At 38.4% G+C, this 15,768-nt stretch overlaps 1 protein-coding gene across 5 annotated transcripts in view; it reads right to left on the bottom strand.

Moving 5' to 3' along the window:
* Positions 1–15,768, bottom strand: part of GRM8 (glutamate metabotropic receptor 8) — a 794,344-nt gene that overhangs the window by 75,550 nt on the left and 703,026 nt on the right. For all 5 annotated transcript variants that reach the window (XM_060305370.1, XM_060305367.1, XM_060305366.1 and 2 more), the window contains exon 9: positions 13,980–14,915. In XM_060305370.1, the coding sequence (XP_060161353.1) occupies positions 13,980–14,915 (936 nt within the window). The remainder of the gene's footprint in view (positions 1–13,979; positions 14,916–15,768) is intronic.

Here is a 15,768-nt window from a genome sequence, read left to right as displayed (position 1 = left end):
TTATGACAGGCTCACAATCTACCAACACTATTTTCAATTCAATTCAATTTGTGTGAATGAGGATTTTAGAGAAAACAGCTGGCAGGAGAAACACGTGACATTTAATCTTGCCTGAGAACATGAAATTCTTTACAAGGCTGTATGTATAGGTGTGTGTGAAATGTGTGTGCTTGTATATACTCACAGAGGTTATATAGGGAGCTGTATTTTACAGAATCTGGGCCAACAGACAGCAGAAAACATCACATTCCTTGGCATTTTTCTGTAGATACACTTGACTGAGCAAATAACTCGGTGAGTCTAAAATTCCGATGAAAACATTCAACTGATTGCAATTTTTGAACTAAAAAGCTTTTTTTTTCAAAATGAGAACCTGAAGTCATCCTTAAAACAAACAAACAAAAAACCCTACAATTAATATTGTAAGATTTGATGGATTCAAAACTACCACCTGTGAATAAGATTCTGAACACCGATAAAATGCAGAACTTTGCAGCTTACCTTAAGAAATCAATACATGACTTTTTAAAAATGATTTTAAAGAGAAACAACAATATAACTGAAAATTGATTTATTCTAATTTTATATGAAAGGTGCCCAAAGTTGCACAAAACAAGATGTATAATAAGGAAAAAAATATTGATTGAATTTGGTCACGACCATGACAAGCAGAGAAAATCAAGATTACCCTAACATTTGCCCAGGATTACCAGAATATAAAATCTGTCTAATGTCCAAATGTATATAATGGCAACGGTGCTTACATATTTAAGTTGGAGTCGTAATCATTAAGAAATGATTTTCCTTTTATTAATAAAGAGCTTGACTTTTTATTTCCACTATCAAAATTCATTTGAATATTCGTTAGCAGAGTTGCTGAAAATCATAGTCTACTAGATATTTCTTGTCCTTGTATTCTTACCTTTGCTTTTATCCACACACTGATTTTTACACAACTTTACTATTTTAGGACCCAATATCCTTCTCCATACTTGGCTACAGGCAGTCATCAGCAGTTTAAAAGAATTGCTTTCTCTCCATCAGCCCAGACCAGAGGGAAAGCTACAGGCTCTTTCTTTTTTTTTTTTTTTTTTTTTTTTACGGTACGCAGGCCTCCCACTGTTGTGGCCTCTCCCGTTGTGGAGCAACAGGCTCCGGACGCGCAGGCTCAGCGGCCATGTACGGGCTCTTTCCTGAAGTCCGATTAGATAGAGTCCTTGTGGCAGCCACAGAGAAGGTTCAAAATCACAGAGACACAGACCACACAGTGCAAGCACCTCACCTCCCACTCTGTCTTCTGTTCCCAATTCAGTTGGAAATGAGTCTCTTCTTTCCACTGCCACAAGTCAAGCCCCCATATTTCTCACCTGTATTTCTTCAATAATCTTATCATCGTCTTTTTGCTTATCCTTGCACACGACAACTCGGCTGACTCACCACTGGCAGAGAAATCTCACAAAATGGGACCGTGTTGAGAATCTAGCCATGCTCAGAAAGATTCAAATGTACTCAAGTCCCTCACAAATGAAGTACCAACTTGGCATAAGTTCCATGGCGAATGGCTGCCAGTTATCTGATGAGCCTTATTTTGTAGATAACCATATAATTTATTGCTCTCACTGGGAAATACATTTTCAGAGTAAAAGGAGTGCTATTAACAACGGGGCAAATCGGGACATATGGTCACCCAGCTCTCCCTGAGATGTGTCAAACTCAGAACTGCTCTTCAGTCACAGATTTTACACACAATGCCCTGACTTTCCCTTTTCTGAAAGTTTAAACCCACTGCTCCTTTTGCCTGGAAGATGGCTTCCATCTGTTTCTCTCTACCCTTTGAGGTCGATTTAATCCCCACGTCCTCATGGAGACTTTCTCAATCTCTCAAGAGGACAGGCTCCCTTCCTTCTTTCTCCATCCCTCGCCCCAAGACTTCATTCTAGGCACTTCGCCTGCATTATGTTCCTCTGCTTTGTACCTGACCTCTATGTGCTTGGGTTGGCTCCGTACTTGACCCTAAACAACTTCTTACTCATCTTTGCATATTTCTAAGCACCAAGCAAAAGTCCTTGTGTATAGCAAGCATTTCAAAATGCAATCACCAGCTGATAATTAAATTGTGACCCTTAAAAATTATTTATTTAGTAATGGCATTAACCCTAAAGAGGAGGAAATTCATAAACCATTTGTGACAACCAAAGATCTTGAGTCATTTAAACAAATTCAAAATCACTCACCCATTTCTGTATCTAAAAGATTTTCTCACAGTACATATTACACAGCCAAAGTCCCTTAGAGAAGGTATATTCATGTTGTCTTAGAAAATTTTTCCTGAGACTTTCACTTAAACCATTCTATATGCAATGATTTCTATTTTTATTATAGATTAGTTTATTAAAAAAATAAAACCTAAGTATTAAATAAAATTAAAACCCTGCATCACCAGTCTCCCTATATCCTAATGCTATTCTATAGAGTTAACAAGTTTGAACAGGTTTTATTATTTATTTATCTATTTATCTATATATTTTATATATCTAGTTATTTATTTGCTGCTGTTTAAATAATGCACTTATATCTCTTGAGTTACCAATTTTAGATTATATTTGTTGACTACTCACAGTAAAAGGTGAGTGATTGAGGTCCTTACACAACTCCCCTCTCTATTGCCCATCCTTAAGCACCTCTCAATTTTTTAAAAATTATATTAATACTATTTTTAATTTATCAAGTTTATAATATTTACATTCACTTCAGTGGATAAATTAACATTTCTGTGTTTTGTTCCTAGATTCCTTCTAAGTGTAAGACCAATACAGAAAGCAATTTCAGTATTATGGCTACTAAATATTATTCCCTTCAGATTCATCCAAGTATCATGACTGGACTCACAGAGAAGGGATAAATATAATTATTAAAATCCTGCCTTTTAAAGGGTAATTAGACACTAGGGTCTAATATATCTTTTACAATTGGTTTTAAAAGTTCTTCTTTTTTTTCTAGGTCATATGCGATTGCCAATGTTATCCATCTCATATCAGATATGCTTTTTTATTTTGTTGGATTATACCTAGAATAATTCATAGATAAGCTACGTAGGCACCAGGTTTTCTGAGCCACATTCATTTTTAGCCTCACATTGATTGATAGTTTGGCTGGTTTTATAGTGTTACTTTTCCCTCAGAAAGTCTTGGCTCATTGCCTTCTAGAATCCAGGGAGGCAGATGAGGTCCAGTTTTCATTCCTTATAGGAGTAGTCCCACCCCAACCCCCAACCAAAAAAAAAAAAACTCATAGAATGTTCTCTTGGTTAGTAAAATTTTACTAAGATGTGTGCCCCTTTCAGTTTTAAGAGCTGCCTGTCTTCAGTTTGTGAAACTTTTTTTTGTTTGTTTTTAGATAATTTATCCCCCTTCTTGTTCTCTTTCTTCTTCTCAGATGTTTTTTAGATATATGTTGGGATCCTGGGTCTAGCTTAATGTGTTCTAAATGTGCCTCATATTTTCTTTTTTTCACTTTTCTCTTTGGTTTTACCTTTTATTTATTTTATCCTGCAGATCATCACTCTGGTCTTTAGCCCTAGCCACCCCATGTTTAAGATGTTCAGCTTTTTCTTTTCACGCTCATAATTTTAATTACTAGGGTCATTTTCTTATTCTCTGATTGGTCTGTTCCATGACCACCTATATATATGTGTGTGTATGTTCAATATTCTCTTGAATTTTTTCTTGAAGAGATGCTAATTAAAATTCTATTTAAAAAATTCTCTTACATTTTCTGAATCACCTCTGGCTTTGTTTTTATTGTGTGTGTGTATGTGTGTTTGTCTTTTTAAATTACGCTACTGGGTTTCTTCAGCTCTCATGACATCTTTGGTTGTTGATGTATAATTATGATTGAAGGGTCAGGTTGATTGATAAGGATTACTGGTGGGGTACTTTTTCCTCGGATGGACCGGCAGACTATGGACCTGTGTAAATTAGTGAGTTTCATCTGACTGGCTTCTCTTAACAATGCATGGATACAGGCAAGCAAGCAGACTGGGGACCCACCCCTGGAGAAACTTATTCTAAGAGTGGAGAAATTTATTATAGTTCTATCTTGTATAGAAACTGCATTTCCTATTTCCCACCTGTCTATGGCTGTCTGAAATAAAATTACTTCAAATTCTGCTGTTTTCCTTCAAATGCCTTGTGCCCACACTAGGAGCATAAGATAATCTCACCATCAGATAAGTCCTGTTCTTTAGAGTAGAATTCTGTAATTTTAACCTAAACTCTCTCTACACGTAAGGTTAGAGCAGAAGGGAGAAGCGAGGGGACCAACGGGCCCAGCTATTTTGAAATTCAGCTCTTTAAATAATTTTCCTGATGGTCACTTCAAGGCCTGCTTCAAGTCTTCATGTTGACTTTAGGTTTAGAAATTATTTGGTATTTTCATAGTAAGAATCATTTATGTCTCTTGAGCTGTTCTCTCCGTCTTTTAATTTCTCTGTAAGTCAGGCCCATTCCACCTTTATTTTTCAGGATTTTCTCAAATTGTTTTACCTACTGTTGGCTCCAAAAATATACAGGCGTAACTTCTTTACTGCACTTTATTTTGTTGCAGTTTGCAGATATTGCATTTTTTACAAATTGAAGGTTTGTGGCAACCTTGCATCAAACAAGTCTGTTGGCATGGTTTTTTCAATAGTATTTGCTCACTTCATATCTCTGTGTCATATTTTGGTAATTCTTGCAATATTTCAAACCTTTTCACTATTATTTGTTATGATAATCTGTGATCAGTGATCTCTGATGTTACTATTGTAATTGTCTTGGGGCACCACGAACCACACCCATATAAGACAGAGAACTTATATCGATACATGTATGTGTTCTGACTGCTCCACCAAGCAGCCCAGCCAGTTCCCTGACTCTCTCCCTCTCCTCAGGCCTCCCTATTCCCTGAGACACAACAATACTGAAATTAGGCCAGTTAACAACCCTACAATGGCCTGTAAGTGATCAAGTAAAAGGAAGAGTTGCAAGTCTCTCACTTTAAATCAAAAGCTAGAAATGATTAAGTTTAGTGAGGATGCCATGTCGAAAGCCAAGAGAGACCAAAAGCTAGATCTCTTGTGCCAAACAATTAGCCAAGTTGTGAATGCAAAAGAAAAGTTCTTGAAAGCAATTAAAAGTGCTACTCTAGTGAATACACAAATGATAAGAAAGTTAAACAGCCTAACTGCTGATATGGAGAAAGTTTTAGTGGTCCCCAAAAAAGATCAAACCAGCCACAACATTCCCTGAAGCCAAGGCCTAACCCAGAGTGAGACCCTAACTGTCTTATATTCTATTAATGCTGAGAGAGGTGAGGAGACTGCAGAAGGGAAGTTTGAAGCTAGCAGAGGTTGGCTTATGAGGTTTAAGGAGAATATTGGAAGAAGATGCCATCTAGGACTTTTCATAGCTACAGAAGAGAAGTCAATGCCTGGCTTCAAAGCTTCAAAGCACAGACTGACTCTCTTGTCAGGGACTAATGCAGCTGTTGACTTTACGTTGAAGCCAGTGCTCACTTACCATTCTAAAAACCCTAGGGCCCTTAAGAATGATGCTAAATCTACTCTGAAGCCGTGCTCTGTAAGTGGAACAACAGAGCCTGGATCACAGAAAATCTGTTTACAGCTTGGCTTACTGAATATCTTAAGCTGACTGTTGACGCCTACTGCTCAGAAAAAAAAGATTCCTTTCAAAATATTACTGCTCGTTGACTATAAACCTGGTCACCCAAGAGCGCTGATGGAGATGTACAGGAGATTAATGTTATTTTCTTACCTGCTAACACAACATCCATTCGCAGCCCGTGAATCAAGGAGTAATTTCGACTTTCAAAGTCTTATTATTTAAGAAATATATTTCATAAGGCTATAGCTGCCATAGATAATGATTCCTCTGATGGATCTGGAAAAAGTAAATTGAAAACCTTCTGAAAAGGATTCACCATTCTAGATGCCATTGAGAACAGTCCTGATTCATGGGAATAGGTCAAAATATCAGCATTAACAGGAGTGTGGAAGAAGTGGATTCCAACTCTCATGGATGACTTGGGGTGGGAGTTCAAGACTGCAGTGGAGGAAGTAACTGAAGATGTGGTGGAAATGGCAAGAGCAGTAAAATTAGAAGTGGAGCCTGAAGAGATGAATGAATTGCTACAATCCTATGTTAAAACTTTAATGGCCAAGGAGTTGCTTCTTATGGGTGAGCAAAGAAAGTGGTTTCTTGAGATGAAATCTATTCCTGGTGAAGATGCTATGAAGATTTTTGAAATGACAACAAAAGATTTAGAATACTGCATAAATTTAATTGATAAAGCAGCAGCAGGGTTTGAGAAGATTGACTCTGATTTTGAAATAAGTTCTACCCCGAGTTAAAAGCTATCAAACAGCATTGAAAGGAAGAGTGAATCAATGAGGCAAACTTCAGTGCTTTCTTATTTTAAGAAATTTCCACAGCTCCACCCCAACCTTCAGCAGCCCTCACCCTGCTCAGCCAGAAGCAATGAAAATCAAGGCAAGACCTTCTACCAGACAAAAGATATGATTCTCTGAAGGCTCCAGATGATAGCATTTTTTTAGCAATAAAGTATTTTAAATTGAATAATGTACATTTGTTTAGATACAATGCTATTGCATAGTTATAGACTACAGTGTAGTATAAACATAAATTTTATTCACACTGGGAAACCAAAAAAATCTCTGTGACTTGCGTTGTGTTATTTGCTTCATCATGGGGTTCTGGAACCAAACCCACAATATCTCCGAGCTATGCCTATAATGACCCTCTCTCTCTGTCTCTCTCCTTCCCTCCCTCCCTTTCTCTCCCTCTCCCATCCCCCTTTTCTTCCCTTATTTTCTTTTCCTTTTCTTTCCTTCTTCTTTTCGTTTCATTATTACCTTAGAGGCAATCGATATATATGTTTGTGCCAGCCCGTATCTTGAACCAGAAGCCAGACTAAGTATTCTTTATATTTCTTTTAATGATGCAAATAAATCTGCTTTGCACTCATTTTAAATGGCCTGGAATTTAGACTAATATTTGGTTAAATATTTCTCTACACTTTGGGATGGGTGGTACTAATCCATGTGATACTGTATTTAGAGATTTAAAAAAAAATTTCCCAACCTAAAAATGTATATATGGTTACAGCCAAAAGGAACTATTTGCTTGCAATCTGCTCTTCCTGGCACCCTGTGTGCTCCAAGAGATATAAGCAGCTACTGAATCATGGAAAATGCAATTTGAAGTTACATAAGTAAATTAGTCACTGTGTTCTGTACTATGAACAGTCTGGGATGTCATTCAAATTCTGCCTATATAGAAAAAAAGTAAGTCTATTTGTATGGTATTCCTGCTAAACATTTTGAAATAAAGTCATGGTCACTATGTCTCAGAAGATATTCACATTTTGGTCTTAATCAAATCTAGTTTTACAGCATTTCAAAGATATTAAGAAGGCCAAACCATTTTAGTGAGATATGTGAACTCTAGGACTAAATTCCCAGGTTGACTATCTAAACTGTCTAATTGATTAATTTATTGTAACCTGGGTATAGAAAATTCAAATCCTTTGTAAATTCAATTTCAATTAAAGAGGGAGAGAGAAATGTGCAAATACCACAATCTCACCAAATGTTTCAAGTATCCCCAGACCACACAGCTTCATCTGAGCCCCCAAAAAGTGGGATCATGGAATCTAAGCAAGGTTCATGGAGCAAACATTTCTTTGTGCTGTCCAGTTAGATAGGCATCCCCCCAAAGGGTTGCCCTAAATGTGTAAGTTGGTAATATTCTGCAGCAGTAATATGTAACACAAAGGGAAAAAAGTAATAAGCCTGGCTAAGGCAGCCTTCTCTAGAAGAGCTACTCAACAGATTTGCCTACACTGTGCCCTAGAATCTCCTTAATTTCATTTTTTTCTTCTATACCTTCACAAGCATATCATTTTTACTGAGTGCATAAATTAGATCCTATAAATGTTTTCTTTTCCAGTTTTTTTTTTCTTTTTCCTTTTTTTATTTGGTTTTTCCTTCCAGAGTTGATTGTAACAGGCTGGTATGATTAATCTTGCCTGGACACAATCCACCATAATACCTGAAATAGTTCTGTAACCTGAGATTCCTTTAAAGGAATCAGCTTCAAATGACTGTAAGTGAACAAGGAAAGAAAACGCTCTAAGGTTTACAACAATTACAGACACACAAGATGGTTACTGATCATTGTTTCCATTTCCCTCCTTTCCACAGAAATGGAGAAAAGTTAGGAGACAGTTATGGGTGGTCTGATCTCTTCTGAAAATTACTTCCATTGCTATCTAGGTTATATTGACACTCTTACCACAGGTTTTCAGGCTGTTCTTTTCTCATCCTTAAAGCAGGGATTTTATTATTGTTTTCAGAACTACCTCTCACAACTCTTGTTAGAGTTATTCAACTTTTCAGTTTTAACCCAAGTATTCCAGCAACTGCTTTCTGATGACACTTTCCTCTCCTCTAGTATTTTCTGCTAAGTATATGGAGGCAGTTACATTACTGCCTCAGGAACAACACTCTCTTCTCTTTCTACCTAGTCCTTCAGATTCTTGTCTCCATCTTTAACTTTTGTAATCTTGTGTGCTCTACCCTCAGGCAAGCCCCTGTGTTTGCGAAAACATGTCTGGTTGGGATGCTCCGCAGACGGCTGGAGAAACTGATGCAATTATCTGGATAATTTTAAATGCATTCAATCATTAAACAAATATTTTTGGAGAACCCATTCCGGGCACCGTTTTATGCTAGGTGTCAAGGAGATGATGGTGAGCGAAATAAAATAAGATCCCTGCCCGCGTGAAACACAGCCTAATTGTAATAACAGACAGTATCTATTGATTGCCTATTATGTGCTAAACATGCCTCATGACTCATAGCATATAACTCTCGGCAAAACTACCATGAGGTATCTATTAATACAAAAATACACCATAATGAGACGAGAGGATTTTTTAAGTCAATCATCTTCCTGCCCTTTCCTAAATGGTATGAACTCAAGTCTGCTTTAGTTTGTGAATAGGGCTGGGCACAGATGGCAGGCAAATGTTTATGCTGCTTTATATCTGAGTTTGCATTCCCCAGGAAATGTATTTCTATCTGCACAAATTTAGCCTCTTAACTGAATTTTCTCAGCTAGTTTAGCAGAGCTGCAGGATTTGAACCACGTCCTCCCACTCCAGAGCTTATGCTCTTCCTTACTCCACTCATTCACCTTATAATTGACAGAGTAAAAGAATAAGGGAGAGGGCTTCCCTGGTGGCGCAGTGGTTGGGAATCTGCCTGCCAATGCAGGGGACATGGGTTCGAGCCCTGGTCTGGGAAGATCCCACATGCCGCGGAGCAACTAAGCCCGTGAGCCACAACTACTGAGCCTGCGCTCCGCAACGGGAGAGGCCGCGACAGTGAGAGGCCTGTGCACCGTGATGAAGAGTGGCCCCCGCTCGCCGCAGCTGGAGAAAGCCCTCGCACAGAAACGAAGACCCAACACAGCCCAAAATAAATAAATAAATAATAAAAAGAATAAGGGAGATACTTTTGACATGGCAAAGCACCTGGAAAACAGCATCAATTCTCCTTTGTTTTGTATATTTTAGACAAAACTAAGGACAGCTATTAGAATTCTTTTTCATATTTCTCCTTAAATATTTAGCAGTCCTATATCAGAATAAGTGATACTGACAAAATTTTTAAAAAGAAATGTATTTGGCCCATCATTCAAAGGAGAAAACTTATTTTTCAGAAAAAAAAAGTTGCAGTGGGGATCACAATATGATGACTATATAAGGTTACCATTATGCCATATTCTAACTTAAATAATAAGGATTTTTATTATTATAGTATGTCATTATTGTGCAAGGGACTCTATTTACTCATTCAATAGGTATTTATTGAGAATATATTACATGAAAGTCTCTATGTTAAGAGATGCATTCATTCAGATATATATCAGACAAACATGGCTTACCCTCCATGAACTGATACAGGATGACATTTGAAGGTGAGAGGAGGTGAGTGTGAGTACAGGGAGGGGTCTAAGATAACTCCAGGTTTTTTATTTAAGCTACTAAATAGAGGCTACACGACTTATCCAGAAGGTGAAAGAAGAAAGGCTGTTTTGGGACATATGGGGTGCTTGACAGTTTGGAGTTTTATTTTCTTGTCCGTTTTGAGGGTGTTTTGTTTTGTTTCCATCCTATGCTCTGGTTGAAGCACGGTGCTCCTTGGAGCTTGGCAGTGTCATAACCTTTGTCTGATTATCTAGACTTTATGAACCCAATTAGAGATGGTAAGATATGTATTTAAGAGATTTCTGCCATCCTAACAGCCCCTAACCATCCCTGGGGATTCTCTTCCTGACTATTACATTAATTATATTTTAACTTTTTGTCTTTTCAACCCAATTAGGAAAGTTTGAGTTGGTCCCTGTCTGTGCCGCAGCGTGTCTGCCCTTCCTTCACACCACCTTTTTATAGGAAAAAAGAAAGTGCATTTAAACTATGAGTTAGTAAAATGCCGTAGTAGATATAAAGCTAATAAATGATGTCATTAAAATCTATAGGAAAAAACATGATTCATCTTGATTTTGAAATCTGAAAAAAAAGAATGTGGGAAAATTAAGTGGTGTTTTATCATTGGATGGAGACATACTTTGGAGAGCTGTCTGTCCTCATGAATGCTACAAATGTCCCTTTATAACTTGATTTTACTCAGAGGTTTTCTAAAACATCTGTCTAAATTATTCAACTAATTTTACTTTTTATTCCTACTTCCCTTGTAATTTCAAAGAGACCTGTGTGGCTAGATGGGTTTTTTTCCTGTAGACATGACTCCATGAAACATAATTAAATGCATACTGGAAGAAATTTTGCTCTTCCATGTTATAAATTCTATGTCACTGATGCATAGTTACAGGATGCACAGTTCTTTTCTTCGCTTTCTCGTCTCACATCTGACTCCTCACCATCTCCCCCTGCCCTTGAGCCTGATCTTCTCCTGCCCTGGAACCTGGCACTTGCTGGTGATGACAGGCATCAGGCAGCATCAGCTGGGAGACCGGCTGCGCCTTTGTACAAGGAAGGCTCGGGGATACTGACTGACATGGTTCAGTAATTAGCACAATGCTGGACACAGTGCTCAATAAGGATCTGCTGAATTAATGGCTGTGTGTGCCTCCTGACTGCTGCACACACTTCAAGCTGATAACGTGGGGTTAACTGGCTGAGCATTATAAAGGACAATGTAGAACTGACCAGCTCTTTGGTCCTCCAAAGTCAATAAAACTTAGAGAAAGCCTGCCTTTAGAAATATAAAAGTTGTATTCACTTTTAATATCTGTGTCAATAATTTTAGCAACATGAAAAAATAAACACTCTCAAACATTCTGTGTATTGTTTTGAGTAATTAAAGATACTTTGACAGAGAATAGCAGGAAGCAAATTTTAACGTGAAGTGTTAGGATGACACATAAGTGTATTACACAAAATACTTCAGTAGCAAATCTTAGCTACTTATCAAATAATAGCTCTTGATGCAAAGCTTGTCTAAATTCGGCAACTCCAAGCCTAACTACATAATTTGAGCACTTTCCAATGTTCTGAAAATTCCTAGAATTAGTGTTCCTTCTTGATTTCTTCACTCATTTCCACATTCAATCATATCATGAATACAAATAAATTCCAATTAACATATTTTATAAATCTGTCTTACAGTGTGTTTCTCTGACTTACTTTGATTGCACAAAGCTAAAAAAGAAAAAAGAATTCTGGCTAGCATTCAGTCATCTCTCTGGAGGCATTGATAGATCCACACCGATAAGTATGTACATACACTCCAGGTTTTCAGATGGATGTACAGCTCCCACAGGCCCAGCACTGGGCAGCCTCCAGCCCTGGCTTATTCATGTGTCCATTTCATCCTGAAACTCTTACTGTCTCCATCACTGCTCCTCAGGGGACAGCTGCAGAGTTCTTATCTGAGAGACAATGGTCATTTGTTTTTTTTTCAGTTACCTTAAAAAAAACTTACTATGATGCATGTTTGCATTACTACGAAGGCGCCCAATAGCTTGATGTAGGACCACGATTTTATTTATTCTAAAAATTTCTTCTAAAAATTGAGTCACTGAAAGAGTTCCCTGAATAGAAATAACATCTTATTAGCATTTATATTTGCTCCCCCAGATCCTTGACGTCACAACATGAAAAGTAAGCGTAGACTGTCTTTTATAAAATGTAAAGGGAGAGAAAACAAAAGAAAAGGGAGTTAGATATCAGAACTCAGGAGATTTTGTTTGGCTAAATATTTGTTATCCACAAGAAAACAAAATAAACTTCCTATGGCCCTCTCTAGATAAAACAATATGTTAAAAAAGACAGTTCTAGGTTCAAACACAAATACAAGTACCAGTTAGGTTGATGTTATCAATAATTCACATAATGTGGACATTTCTAGACACTGAAAAACAATATTTTTCCCTGACTAGTCCAACTAACCATGTCAAAACAGACCTAATAAACTTTGAGCGACACATCCCTTCCTATGTTAAATTTACAAGTTTGATCCTAATAAATTCCCATCTGTGTATGTCAAGATATAATGTTTTCTAGTGGTTAAGTTTCGTGTCCCAAACTGTCTTACTTTATTTTCCCGCCATGAACATGGTCCTACGTAAAATATTCGTGGACTTTCATCAGGCCATTCAAGTCAAGAAAGGTCACAGGTCTGGAACCCATGGCAAGTTTGCTCTATTCAGCAGCAGGTTTGCTGAAGTACATTTTTGGCTTTCAAAGTTGAAGACCACATTGATCGAGTAAGGGATGAATGCTCATACTAATGAGCTCTCCATGCCCTTGTTGAGTATTTTTTCCTCTGAATTAGTTGGCATTTTAAGAGTCATGTGGGACCTTACTTGGAATGTTAGAACCTATGGAATATAATGCTCCCCCCCCGGATGTTCTGACTTCCTCACGACTTCTGATGATGGAGGATGGAATAATCTTTACATCCTCACTCTGAGAGAAGAACTTTCTCATATGCACATTAGGGCTGAAGAGCTATCCCTTTAGAACGGTAGCATTTGCCTTTGTTTTTCAAGCTGGTTGTCTCCATCACACCACCCAAACCTTGAAAGTCATGGTTAACGTTAGTTCTCTGCTTTTCTATACATAGAAACTCATACATCCAGTTCAGCATGTATTTCCTTTCACACACAGATGTTCTTTACATGCAGTGTTTTGTGTGGTGAAGTTAATGGAAGATTAGTAACAAAAGAAAATTATTTCAGGAAATTCAATTGATCTTCAACTTCTAAAAAAATATAAACTGCATTATATAATCGCCCATTGCTGCTTCTTTCATCCCTCACCACCATCCTCCACATATGGAAAAATAAGAAGAATGGGAGCTAAAGAGAAATAGTACGACGGTTCAGACTGAATTAAGCCACTTAGTTTTTGCTGTTGCAGTTTGCTTCTGTGACTAAAACCATCATAATTATTAAGGAATAGCTTTTTCTGAGAGTAACATTAGAACCGGCAAAGGAGGCATTTGTCACGCACTGAGAAACCTCTGGAATAGCTCAGCCCTGTGAATCATGTCTGCCCTTTCTCCCTTCCTCTTTTAACGTTTGGAAAACAACAGTTATGTTAGTCGATAACAGAACTGGGAAAAGGGACCCAGAAAGTGATGTGAGCTCTGTCAATCTTCCACCTTGCCAAGGAGGACACATTAAAGTGTTTTTCATGGAAAATCAGCCTTAGTCAACACATATTCAGAGCAAAGTGACCTTGAATATATATATAAAACACTGAAGCTTCTTGAGAGAATATAAGTGAACCAAAAAGAAAGAAGGGAAAGCATCCTAAAGGAAGAAGTTAAATCCAGGAAAAGGGTTGGCAATGCATTTCTTGCCACTTACCTTTTCTGCTGACTGGGCTGTACCAAAAAAGATGGGGATGAAAGCTAACCAAATGATGCAGGTGGTATACATGGTAAATCCAATAGGTTTGGCTTCATTGAAAGTCTCTGGAACTCCTCTTGTTTTAATGGCATAAACAGTACAAGTTACCATCAAGAGGATACTGTACCCTAGTGAACAAATGAGCGAGAGATCAGAGATGTCACACTTGAGCACTCCCCTGGCGTTCTCCGGGTCTAGAGTCCGCTGTTCTCCATAGTCAATGATGATGTGCGGTGGGTCCACAACAAACCAGACACATACTCCCAGGAGCTGGATGGAGATCAGGCTGAAGGTGATCACCAGCTGGGATGCTGGACTGATAAACTTGGGCGCTGTGACGGATTTCTTCCCCTGCTCAAATATTCGGTGGATTCGGTTTGTTTTGGTAAGAAGGGCTGCATAGCTGAAACACATGCCGAGTCCTAGGAAGATCCGTCGGAAGGAGCAGATGACTGTATCTGGTGCTGCAATCATTAAAAAGGTGATTGAATAACAGAGAAAAATCCCCGTTAGGAGCACGTAACTAAGTTCGCGTCCCGAAGCCCTCACAATAGGTGTGTCGTTATAGCGGACAAAGGTCACGATCACAAAGGTGGTGGCGATGATTCCCAAAATGGCAACGAACACAGGCACCACGGCCCAGGGGGAATGCCACTCCAGTTTGATGATGGGGATGAGCTGACAGCCTGTGCGGTTGATGTTTGGTCTCTGGTCCAAAGGGCAGAGTTCACAGGAGAGCTCATCCACCTGGTAGTTGTAACCTTCACAGCGCTCGCAGTGCCAGCAGCAAGGAGCTCCTTTCACTGTTTTCTTCCTCTCCCCGGGCTTACAGGGCAGGCTGCAGACAGACGCCGGGTGAGTGTGTTCTCTGTTGGCCCACTGCATGTCTTCCACCTGTGGGTATAAAATATTAATGAGCCTTCCATTTGTCCCCCATTTATAATATCCTAATCCTAGCCACAGGTTTGTAATAAGTCACTGAATGCTGACAGTACAGTTTACCATAATAAGAGCCCAGAGTTTCTTTCCCTAATATTGACTTTATGAAAGTGCTAAATGATTGGCTCCAATAAATCATTCACATCATCAACTTGATGAGTGTCATTACGTTCCATTTACCTCCTTGGTGTTGACCAATCTGACATGTGGAGAAAGATTTATTGGCCCAAACAGTTTTAAAACAGAAAAAAAAAAATAAGTCCCATGGAAAAACGTGTTAGAGCTAAGCTCAGATATAAATGCCAGAGTCCCTGAAACACTGGCTAGGCTATAAACACACATAGAAATGGTGATCCAAGTCTTTCCACCATATCTGGGGAAATTCAAACCTCACTGCGTCAATTTTGAAAGGAAATGGCAAAATTAGCTACTTTAATCTCTGACACTTCTCATATTAATGTTTTTGCCTGTTTAAGCTTAATATTCACTTATTCCCCCACTCTTGCATTTTCACATTGTGGAAAAGACCGTGCTGAGTGAGATAGCTTGATGGTTATGTCTTCCATTGAACAAAAGTAGGCTTAAAGCAGTGAAACTGGCACAAATGAGCGAGTTCCCCTGCTGAGATCTCTCTCTGCTTCGGGCCCTTAAAGTTCCATCGTACTCTTTTGAATTAGATCACAGAATACCTCTATTAAAACAAACTTGTTATTTTAAGGGAATTTTGCCAATCATTGACCTCTTTCCTTAAATTTGTTTACTAAAGGTTCTGGACCCGATTCCAACGTGAGGGGGCAAGGGAAGTGGG

The sequence above is a fragment of the Globicephala melas genome, chromosome 9 (genome assembly GCF_963455315.2).
Source record: "Globicephala melas chromosome 9, mGloMel1.2, whole genome shotgun sequence".
Taxonomy (NCBI): Eukaryota; Metazoa; Chordata; class Mammalia; order Artiodactyla; family Delphinidae; genus Globicephala; species Globicephala melas.
This window is presented reverse-complemented; position numbering and strand designations above follow the sequence as displayed.